This window comes from Syngnathus acus, chromosome 21, assembly GCF_901709675.1.
Source record: "Syngnathus acus chromosome 21, fSynAcu1.2, whole genome shotgun sequence".
Taxonomy (NCBI): Eukaryota; Metazoa; Chordata; class Actinopteri; order Syngnathiformes; family Syngnathidae; genus Syngnathus; species Syngnathus acus.
Genome location: NC_051105.1, coordinates 13,015,183 through 13,027,754, shown reverse-complemented (window position 1 = coordinate 13,027,754; position 12,572 = coordinate 13,015,183). Strand labels below are relative to the sequence as shown.

The following is a 12,572-nucleotide window of genomic DNA, read 5'->3' as shown; positions in this document are numbered from 1 at the left end:
ACTGTATATACAGTATTCCCTCGTTTATCAGGGATAATTGGTTCCAAGACCACCCGGGATATGTGAAAATCCGCGAAGTAGTCACCCTCTCATTTTTAACATACATACATTTTTCGTGTATCAATAAGTGTATACTAAACCATATAAGTGCATTATGTTATCATTAGAACATTAAATAATAGTTTCAAACATGTAAATACTATATTAATACGTAGTATAAATGACAGAAAATAATGTGTGTGTGTGTGTGTGTGTGTGTGTGTGTGTGTGTGTGTGTGTGTGTGTGTGTGTGTGTGTGTGTGTGTGTGTGTGTGTGTGTGTGTGTGTGTGTGTGTGTGTGTGTGTGTGTGTGTGTGTGTGTGTGTGTGTGTGTGTGTGTGTGTGTGTGTGTGTGTGTGTGTGTGTGTGTGTGTGTGTGTGTGTGTGTGACATGTACTATATGTAGCTAAAGTTTACATACTGTAAGTATGTTTTTAGAACTCTTATAACTTTATTAAATTTTTATAACAAGGTACAAGTGTACATACTGTAAATATGTTTTTTAGAACTCTTATTATAAAAAATTATAAGGTACAATACTGTAAATATGTTTTAGAACTCATTATTATTAAAACTTTTTTTTATAAAAAGGTACAAGTGTATGTACTCCAATTGTGTGGACAATCCCTGCCTTCTGGTGGCGTGTGGGCAACTTTCGTACCATCATTTCTCAATTTAGAAGGTTTATTTTGAATTTGTGAATTTTTGATTTTTTTTTTTTTTTTTTTTTGGAAAAAAATACGCGGTGCTTAAACCGCGATAAACGAACCGCGATGGAGCGAGGCATTACTGTACTCCACTCTATGCTTTTATTCAGTGTGGCAATTCCGCTAGTGGGTGCTCTTGCCTTTTGGAAAAACTCGATCTGCCTTCATCAGCACTGTCTTTTTTCCCCCCACTCTTTCTCTCAGTTGCGCTCATGGGAGGTACTTTGCATCGTAGTGTTCACGGTCCCGACTCGTGAGTAAATGTTCGCCCGTGGTGCTGATTATGTGATCAAAAGCCACGTAAATATATTTTAGCTGTGAAAACTTGATGTGACGTCACGTTGATTTATTTTGGCTATAAATGTGTGTCTTTGTCCCTGATACATCTTGTACATATGTTAACCATGAAAATAATTTACTTTACATACGTGTTGAGTAAAATCGTCCGTTCTCGTCTCCCCAGTGCCCTGCATGACTGACAGGAGATTTGGGTTGATTTGCCCGCCCAGGAACCAATCAGCAGCGTCTATGGGCGGGGTCGTGGTTAACCCGACTCCACCTAATGTATCCATCCAGTCGCCGTCTTTCCTACTTACTTTCTATCCAGGTTTCGGAGCTGAGCAGAATCGTGATCTCCCCGTCGTCCGCAGTCGTTTGGAACAGATCTGCAACATTTGGACGCTGCAGCTTTTTTGTGGACCTCTATTATGAAAACTTTCCCATCAGCTCTTTTGATTTATTTCATTCTCATGTTTAACCATTTCCTTTATTTACGACGATAATTATTTTTGTCCTTTTCATTTTTTCTACTGCTGTTAGCCTCAATTTGTTGCTTATCACCACCAGCGTCACCTGAAAAGGGAAATCTTTCCATTCCACCGCTAGTCATTGGTCCCGCTTACTCTGCTGCTGCTGCTTTGGATTTGATGCAAATATCTGGACTCAGACAAAGGGGATTTATTTTTTTCTTTCTACAATCAACACTTGTTTACTCTGAGGAATGTATCGCGACGGCTTTGAGAGCGCGCTCTGAGCAAAGGAGAATATACGCAGCGCCTGTGAATAAACTATGCGCCTTGGCTTTGTGGAGCGGGTCTCTTCCTGACGATGCTGTAGACCGCGTCGGGGTCTGTGGTCCGCGTGCATCCCCATTGGATTGGGATACAAAACGAAGAAACTACCTTTTTCGTTCGGGAGAGCTTGTCGTTCGAATATATTTTTGGGACAAGTGTATTTATTTTGACAAAAAGCGTGCTTCTCCCCGGAGGCACACCAAACAGTCAAAACATGGGGGACTCGATGTGGAGATATTATTTTGGAGTTCTCTTTTTTGTCTTCAAAGTACACTTGTGTCGGGCGCTCATCTTGGAGTCCATTTATTGGAACACAACAAATACCAAGTAAGTACGCACGCGCGCGCACACACGCCGAACAGTCGCCAGTACTGCGCTGCGTCGTAGGAGCGACGGTCCGGCGGGCTTCCTTATAAAGATCATCATACAATGTTGCTCATGCAGCTAACGTAAATAAGTAAATATTGTTAGATGGATCGATAGATTAAAAAATAAAATACCCGGTGCAAAAATGACAATTCAGGAGTACATAAATACTATTTCATTCCCATCCGGTTTATCACTTGTCTCAACGTAAACGACATCCCAATATAGATGTGCGCATTATATTGTGGATAAGTGACGTAACGTAAATACAAATTTCAGGGACATGATAGCGCCCGTCACATTATCTCATTCTCCTAGTGGTTGATATTTAGGCTATTTGCAGCGGTCGACGGCTTTGGCACGAAGTGCCGTGCTTTAGTTTGTACCATGCAGCAGACAAAGCGACATAAACTGCGGTATACATGGCAAGTTGTAGTTGTGTTTAATTACCTATTATAATTTTTTGGCCGACCCTGGATGAGGTAGAAAACGTCACTCCAAACAATTATTCCAACTGCATAGATGCTCGCATTGCTGGCTTGAAAGTGACTTAATTTGATGATAGCTTTCAATTCATTTATACTTGGCTAGAATCAAACTTTTTTTTGGGACCAGATGAGCTAAATCTAGGGCGATAGAAAACATTGCAGGCAGCTATAAAGTTTGCGTCGCTTTTTTCAGATGCTTTCGCTCGTGATCCACAAGAGCCACCATAATATCGTTCAGGACCATTACATTTATAACACACGCACGCACACACACACACACACACACACACACACACACACACACACACACACACACACACACACACACACACACACACACACACGTATGAAAAAGCATTTTCATTGAGAATTAAAAAATCTAATTAGCCTACTGCCAAAACCTTTAGCAGTAGGCTGTATGTTGGGTTTTCTACGTGCTGTGTGTACTTTTCGATTTTATTTATCGATTTATTCGCCCAGAGAGTTTGTATGCACTTTTTTCGCTAAACATTGTGTCCTACAATTTCTTGTGATGCCCATTTAATAAATTACCAGTAAAAAATGTCTGCCTGCTCTGAACATTTCATATTAAGATTATTCAAGCAAATCAAAATGATTTTTAAACACAACAAACAAGTTTTTGTTATTGATTGTTGTGCTTGCTTATTTTTTTGATCACTTATAACTCCAGATGAAACCACAACAGATCACAGTTCCTTCCTTTGCCATTCAGATATTCAAAGGACAATGCTCCTATATTTCCAGTGACTATAGATGAGAATGATTTGGCAGCAAATTGTAAAATGTACAGACACATTGTTTGATGTTTTGGGTGGGGTGCATAGAAAGTATTTTCTTCGTGTAAGGAATGGGCAGAGCTTTGCGCTCTGCAAGCAGCTACCTCCGGCCTCTTTCTCAACTGCCACAGCCAACTGTGTCCCAACACCTCTAGAGATAAAGAGGCTTGTCAGTTATTGATTCAAGCACCGTTCACTCACTTTATGTTTATGCATCATAGCCCTTTTAGTTTTTATTCATTACTATTCACATGTTATTTGTTAATATGTAGTGTTTAGAAGCATGTAATTGTTTGGTATATGATCTACTAGCTTCCTTTTGAAGCCGCAGACAATAAGCAATAAACTAACAGAAATCAATGTGAGTCTATTTCCAATACTTTTTACAATAATAATTTTGTGGTTTGCAGCTTTTGTTTTGAAAACGTGATGCTTGTCTGACCTTGGAATTTTAGCTCCCCCGACTGCCACTAACCAGCAAACATTCCGCTGAATTAGTGTGTGCATGTGCACATTCTTTTTGTTTTGTGTGTAGTTCAGGGGTAAAAGGTCAGACTGTGATATCATTAATTGAATTACGTTTTGGGGTCTCATTATATATATATATATATTTTTTTTTAATATTTATTTTATATATATATAGAGAGATATATATAAAATAAAAATTATATTTTCATTATAAGTAATAGAGACAGAATGAGAGTACTGCCTTGAATTTTAAATTCATAAGTTGAAATAAACACTAACAATGGCCAGAGGCTAAAACATTTAACTTGGTTTAAGATAATTTATTGAGTAAGATTACTCCCCCTCACGCACACGCGCACACACGCACGCACGCACGCATGCACACACACGGTCATTGTTGCGACCATTTTGACGTATGGAGATATGATAGTAGAAAAAAAATACAACTAATGGCCAATTCCTTATTTAATTCTGAAGATTATGGAAAGACCTCATGCCTCTTGGATATCTCTATTTAGCATCTCAGCATTATGCTCCACAGACCTTTGTGGCTTTCACTTTGTCTCTCATTCAGTTTGTCTTGATCTGCCTCTTTGACTCTTCAAGAAGGATGAACGTTTCAAATGTGAAGTCTCTAGGCCAGTCTAATGACTTTGTGTGTAGGTGGAGTAGTGGATAAAGGAAACTCAAGGCCGGCCCTATCGCTTTCTGCATGCATGCTACATGTGTGCATCTATGGAAAAAAAGTCCATCCACAAGGCCCACGGCTATGTCGATGAAATCCTATTGTTATGTGTACTGCCCTTATGCATGAACCTCCAAAGAAAAACAGAAAACACCCAACCTCCACATTCTTCACGTCTTCCTAACACACACACATGCACGCACGCACGCACCTTCTAATCCATTTTGTAGTTGGGAGGGTGAAACAAAAGCAAGGCCTCCTTTACATGGTTTATGTAAAAAAAGAGCTCCCTCTTTTCCTCTGCAGTTCATTAAGAGATTACGACTAAGGCCCTTTGTGACCAGGCAGTGACGGGGGCACCTCTGTGGGTTCCTTTGTTGTTTTGGGGGGTCGGACTTCTGCTTAGAGATGCAGGTCCGTCACAAATGAGTGTAAAGGGCCTTGGTTCTGAAAGTTGTAATGATAACCCCTTCCTTCATTGACCTTTCCTTCCAAAAAGTCCTTAACTCCAAAAATTTATCCTTTTTAGTTTCCCTTTCTCCCAGCAACTGATAGGGAGAAGGATCTGCTATTTTTATTTAGCCACACTGGCCAGCAGTAATGGTAAATATTTGCTATGGGAGAAAGTAAAAGGTCAGTTAATTAAACCATGTGGTGTTTGACGGAGTGTAAGGATTGTAAATGCAATATACGTGGCTGTTTTATGATGTCAGTTAGACATAATCACCAGGATCATATATTAGAACAAAGAAAACCAAAGCAAAATGAAACAGAGCAAGACAAGAAAGCATTGGGGCCCCTTGGGAAGAGGAGGGTAATTATGTCTAGGGCTGCTCTGATCCCGTAGGCCTGGATTACTGGATGAAAGGTGCAGTGAGTGCAGACAGAGCCAGAGAGGACAAGATGGGGATAGGGTGACAGTCAGCATAAAGACCTCTGTCCCTTTGGCCAACAGAGGGCGAAAGCTGCAGTGCTGCAAATAATTGAGGGTGGATTAACCTTCGCTATACCTTAGCTTGCCCTCTTTGTCCATTGCCTGAATGAAACCTTGCATTGCAGCTGCGATTCAGAGTCAAACAGTTGCTCTTGAGCAGTGGAAAATAGTCACCATCTTCTCTTTGAGGCCATAGGAAGAGAATGGAGGGGAGATTTCGAAAAAGGATTACACAAGGGTGGGTGTTGTTTTTTGTAACACAGCAATCCATTGTTTTAAATTGATTGCTTGATAAGGTACTTCACTTCCCACCACCTCCCAAAAACATTTTAACACATACACATCAAACCTGGGGGTGAAAAGGTGCTAAAACAAACAGGACACCCAAGCAAATGCTCTTTCATGTCTCCAGTGTCACTCAAATGTTAACGTAAACTAGCAGGGATTGCGACCATTTGGCAGATGTAATCTAAGCAACAGAATGGCTTATAATATATTGTGCCAAATGCTGTAAGATTTGAAGATTTGCAAGTGATTTTGTCAATAGACTGGCAACCTTCTCAGTATTATTCAACCTTCTTTTTCCTGACAAAGGAAATTACTTGGAGACACCTATAGATGTTCTCAATTTCCCTTCAAGTTGTTGATGCCTGTGTACAGAAACAAGAGCAGTATGACTCCTCTGTTGACTTGAAAGATGGCGGGATTAAAGACACAAGAGTATGTTTTACTGTGCTCTACATCCTCTTCACCAACTTCAAAATTTTGATCTGTGTTGCTTGGGGGGGAATCGCTTGCCACGTCCATGATTCAATGCGATTATGATTCAGAAGGAAGAAGAAAACAAAGGAGAAGAAGGCAAAGAAGAATACCATAGGTATACAACCGCTAGTGTTTGTTTGGTTTCATTTCTTAAAACCTATTGATTTTTTTTGTGATTTTAAGGCAGATTGCTTTGCTATGATACAAGCCACATGTGTCATTTTATAACTGGGGCTTTAACAATGAACCATCACAGTAAAATGACAATGCATTGATGCTTATGCTGGCAGCTGCCTGACTGCTTAATACACTCCTGAATAAAATTTCAAGACCAGTTAAAAATTGTGTGAATTTGCATTTTGCACTTTTGGATCCTAAAAAGATTCTAAGTAAAGGTTCAGAATGCATCCAGAAAAAATGGGAACAAGAGACTAAAAAGTGTGAGCATCCAATTTATTGAAAACAACAATTTACCTGAAGAAGGCTGTTGATCAGCTGATCAAAAGATTAAAACCACGGCTCCAACATGCCCCACCCCCCAGAAATCTCCTTGGCAGAAATTAAAGTGTCAAAATCTGACTCACTGTGTAGCTCTACCGTTACTCAAAAATTTGTTTTGGCATGCTGGATGCAAGTGTCTAACAAAGTCTCTGTCCGGCAACCAGTGCTAGTGAGAAGACCTACGGAAAAGAACACTGCCTGCATGGCAAGCAAAATCAAGTGACTTACATGACCTGTTTCAATCATAACATAATCTATTACTTCTACCTCTAAGTGGTTGTTGAAGTATTATTATTCTATACCTATCGTCTTCAATTTCTAACAGTTGTTAATTGTCATCAACCAATATAAGTTTTAAATAGTTCCTCTGCAAGCCTGAAAAACAGCTTATTTTGACTTGGGGGTATGTATATCTGACTGCAGTCAGAAATAATCCTAGAAATAGAACTAAGTGAATGTATGGAAGAGTTAAAAATGAGATAATGGAGAAGTAATGGTACGTTTTAGAAAACAGGCAGGTGGAGCAGCTGCACAATAAGGGAGGTGCATAACAAATGAATCACTGGTGACACCTCACATTCTCACAATTTTACATTGTTTATTGTTGTTATATATTGACTTTTTTGCCCTCCCCGAAAAATCTTATTAACTATTTCATTGTGAATATTTGTATAATGCTGCACATTATATCTTTCTGTAAGTTTATGAAATGTTTTTTATATTTGGGCTGTTCAGATAACACAGGAAATAGCCTGTTTGACTATGACAAAAACAGGATAAAAAAAGAGACGGGCGCATGAGACAATGAAGTTTTCTTTGGCACTTTTATGTCTGCTGTGTGCGTGTTAAGCTTCTCTCCGTTATCATTGGAAATGTTTGGTCTCTTGCATGTTGCCCATTTCCTGCCAGGATAGCATTCATGCTAATTGGGCAAGAGTCTGACAGCACCAATGATTGTCGGAAAGTTTGCAATGAAATGTCTTATCAGCAATGACCTTTTCCTGTCATGAAGCGATTGGAGCTGGGCGACCAAATGCAGCTTGGACCAGGGTTTATTGGACAAATTTAAAAGACAAACTATAGTTGCTCGACTAGGAACGTGAATAACAGAACAGACTGGAGACTAGAAACAACTTCTTGTTGACGAGTTAACATGAGACTGGAGACGAGAACAATCCGACAGGGACTGACACACAGACAGGACTTAAATACATGACAGGTAACGAGAGGCAGGTGATGGCGATTACATAGATTGTGAGCACAGGAGGGGAGGGGCGAGCACGCAGACACGCGAACCAAAACTTTGACATTAAAACAAGGAAACAAACTGTGACAGATCTTGACATTTCCCTTCGTGCATGTACACAGGATGGGATGTTGATTAATATTCAGGTCTGTAATGTGAGAATGTTGTGATTTTCAAAAATGTTTGTTAAAGCCTTCACACGTCTATGAGTTCATAGATCTAAGCTGTAGGATTTTTTTTTTTTTTATACCACTATACTGCTTCTTTTTGTCCTCTTGTGTCCATCACTACTTTGCCACTGAGTGTGTCCTCAGGGGTAGGAAAAATATCCACTCGGCCTACTTAGCTGTTGTGCTTAACTGTATTCGTTCTTCATGTGTATGTAGCATGCAAGCACATGTGTACTCGTGCCCATGCGATTGCCAGAAGCCACAAAAAGATGATGTATACTTTAGAGAGGGAAGGAGAAAATAATGTAAGTTGTGCATCTGTTCTTTTGTAAGTGACAGATATGTCAGTGCTGAAGAGGTGTGGAAAACAAGTGCTATTGCAAGAATCACAATTTGTATTTCATATTATTCTGCATTGATTCACCCCCCCTCAATTTAATTATGTGTTGGTTTTTAATTATGAATTGTCTGTGCCTTGTCACATGTCCCATGCGTGATGACTGCTGCATTGCAGGGGCTGCTTTTGTAGGAGAAAAAAAAAAGGATAAGCTTTGCTGTTCAGTCTGGGAGTTGAGGAAATTTCTTTCTTTCAGGAAGTTAATTCAAAGTTCAAAGATATATGCAAGGTCATCCCAGCACTTTAAATTTTATTTAATATTAAAAAACATACAGACGCATAGATTAAGACAACAATGACTACAATTTACAATTTATACTATACCCTCAGCAGGATCCTCAAGGGTGCGTGGGAGTTCGCTCAACCAGTCCATATGTGTTTTGTGGACTTGGAGCAGGCGTTCGACCATGTCCCTCGGGAGGTTTTGTGGAGGGTGCTTCGGGAGTACGGGGTGCCGAGACAACTGATAGGGGTGGTTCGGTTCCTGTATCATCGATGCCAGAGTTTGGTCCGCATTTCTGGCAGTAAGTCGGTCCGTCGTCGTGAAGAGAGAGCTGAGCCAAAAGAAAAAGCTCTCAATATACCCTCACCTATGCTCACGAGCTATAGGTCGTGACTGAAAGAACAAGATCCCGGATACAAGCGGCCGAAATGAGTTTCCTCCGCAGGGTGTCCGGGCTCTCCGGTGAGAAGCTCGGTCATCCGGGAGAGACTCGGAGTAGAGCCGCTGCTCCTCCACGTAGAGATAAGCCAGATGAGGTGGCTCTGGCATCTCACCAGGATGCCTCCTGGACGCCTCCCTGGGGAGGTGTTCCAGGCATGTCCCACCGGCAGGAGACCCCGTGGACGACCCAGGATGCGCTGGAGAGACTATGTCTCTCAGCTGGCCTGGGAACGCCTTGGGATCCCCCGGGATGAGCTGGACGAAGTGGCTGGGGACAGGGAAGTCTGGGAGTCCCTCCTAAAGCTGCTGCCCCCGCGACCCGACCCCGGAAAAGCGGAAGAAGATGGATGGATGACTACAATTTCACAAAACTGTTTACAAATACAGACAAATAGAAATAATCTGCAATCTTTTTGCTGTAGACAATTATTATTCTTTTTTCTTGTTTAAATGCATCAAATGATCCATTCATGACCTTCGGCAAGGTATATTTATGGTTACAGTTTAAGTCTCTATATTCCATTCCAACTTTAAGGCAAATAATAATATATACTCATCATTTGAAAAAAACATGAAAACACATGCAGTAATGTTTTCGGCAGGAATATTTTTGTGCTTGATACCTATCTTGCTGGCATCAGGCCGAAACCCAGTCACATTTTGGTGAATTCCATATTTTACAAAAATGTTTGTCGCGCAACATGAGTTTTCATCAAATGGCGGCACGTCTCATCGCGACCGGTGTTGTGGCCGGGGTTACCAAAGCCTTTTCCCCCGCCTATTTTAGCCTCGTTTACAGTGTGTTTAGCTGGGCTTTATTTTGAAGTCTAAGAAGCGAAAACCTGGCATCGTTGAACTGTAAATTGCCTTTCAAAACTATTCAATGGCCCCAAAATGAGGGCGTTCACATAAACGTCCACGGAGCAAAAATGCGCTACGTTCAGTTCACGTTCATCCAAAATATGAACGAGTTCATGAACCTCCGTTCATTGAACGCGTTGAGACAACACCGCCTATTAAATATGGCCTGGATCTCCACTCTCCACACACGCGGGGGCACCGCGGTTGAGTTGCGCATGCACGTCACAGATCGAGAGACGGCCATTTTTGTTTGGGTGGCAAAAAGCCTCGTCCGCTGCCACTGGACTCGTGAGGATGGCAGCCTGGGTGGGTGTCATGAGTGATTATTTCGTCCAGTTGGACCAAGAAAGCAGCAAGAGATACATTGAAAAGTTGAAAAAATATAACATTCGTGTTTTTCAGACAAGCTTGATATAAAAATGGAAACTGGCGGATCCAGTTTGGTGTTTCAGGTGGGGCCGAACTGATCTTTGGGTGTATCCGCCAGTGACAATAGATGATTCTGACTTATAATTGTAGATATGTGAACAATCTAATTATTAGAAACTAGCAATTGGACAAACATAATGTAATGAAGCTGTGTAATTATGCATTCCTTAGGTCATGGCCGAGTAGCAGCAAGAAAAAGGGAATATCTAAGCAACACCTCACAGATGAATGTTGACGTCAATAAAACAAAATTACGTACCTCCCGCAAAGTGATCTGAGCAGATGTAAGAATGGATAGTTGGCTTCCAAAGCTTGGAGCTGTTGCGGCCATGTTCCGCCCTACGAAGCGCTGCCACCCAGCTATCCTTTCTGGTCTGGTCCGCAGGGAACCGATACAGCTTCTTGGTAACGCCTTTTTGGAAGCGATAGGCACATCCTATGGCACAACAACTCTTCACCATGGTCAAAGTTGCACCGTAACAACTCTGCCACGATCTGCCACCGATAAAATGCTAAAAAAATGCCCCAGTACACGTATCTCTAAAGCTCAGTCCAGCCTTGGCCCTATTCGCGCCACCCAGCGTCCGCCGCTTTTTGCCACCCAAACAAACCGTCAGCCGGTCTGTGACGTCACGTGCATATCCCCTATAGTCGTTTGTTCTCAATTATATGAATTGAGTTGATGATGAATGAGATCGTCTGGAGCCAAAATCGTGTTTATGATTAAAATTTGATTAATTGAGCAGCCCTAATGTCTAATGCAGTGGTCCTTAACCTGGGTTCGATCGAACCCTTGGGGTTCGGTGAATCGGTCTCAGGGTTTCGGCAGAGCCTCCACTGTGGAGGTCCGAACACACCAGATTTATTGTGTAAATTTGTGATGATGCATAACTGAACTGGTCTCGCAAAGGCAACAGCAGAAATCTTTGTGGTGAATTCATGCATTGTGTTGGCTTTGTTCTTTGAACAAGGTGATGTTTATTTTGTAAATCCGTAAAAAACATCTATGTCTTGAATTTGAAATTTATTTATTTATTTTTCACTAAAGAGGGGTTTGGTGAATGCGGATATGAAACTGGCAGGGTTTGGTACCTCCAACAAGGTTAAGAACCACTGGTCTAATGTCATCATTTCGAACTGTTGCCATCAGGCAGACGCTGCAGATTAATTAGGTCGAGGACTAGCAGATTCGCCAACAGTTTTTACCCTACAGCGGTAGTCACATTGAATGCAGCTAAACGTAAATGATTATGTCTGTGTATGTTCTTCTGTGGGTTTTTAGCTTGGTTTTTTTATCTTTTTATTCTATTTATTCTATATATTTTTTATCGCATGCGCGGATCGGTTGGCACTTTTTAAATTTCGTTGTACATGTGACAATGACAATAAAGATCTATTCTATTCTGTTCTATTATCTCCTTATGTGTGCTGATTTAATTCTGCAAAATGACTGACGCATATACATCTTTTAACGCAAACGGCTGAAAATGTGTTTGAGGCCATAAATATGTTTACAGGACAATCATTTATTTAAATGTATTTTTTGCATGTGTGCATTTAGTTGTTTAGAGCAGCATGTGTGGGTAACATTCCCGATTAGATTGATTTAACCTGAGGACACAGCAAATAAAGACTCTGTCAATTCAAGCTGAATTTTATAACGTGGACGAGAATATGTGTGTCACAGATCGGAATGGAGCAGGGCAACCAAATACAGCTTGGACCAGGGTTTAGTGAGGGAAAAGGTAGTTGGAAGGGAGGATGAGGGGGAACAGACGGACAAACGAACATAACGACCTAACACAACCAACAACATAATAACTGGACTGACCGACAGACTGGATAACTGAAACAGAACTGACCGACAGCGACGTGAGACAGGAGACATCAATGATCCGACAAGGGAGTGAGGGGCAGACAGGACTTAAATACAAAACAGGTAACAAGAGGCAGGTGACTGTGGTTACATTGATTGAGGTAACACA

The 12,572-nt window shown here is 41.1% G+C and overlaps 1 protein-coding gene across 1 annotated transcript in view; it reads left to right on the top strand.

The window, feature by feature from the left end:
* The first annotated feature begins 1,096 nt into the window (after positions 1–1,096).
* The window catches only part of efnb2a (ephrin-B2a), a 33,918-nt gene continuing 22,442 nt past the window's right edge, over positions 1,097–12,572 (top strand). Inside the window, exon 1 of the mRNA XM_037280674.1 lies at positions 1,097–2,146. Within this exon, the coding sequence (XP_037136569.1) occupies positions 2,034–2,146 (113 nt within the window). The 5' untranslated portion in view covers positions 1,097–2,033. The remainder of the gene's footprint in view (positions 2,147–12,572) is intronic.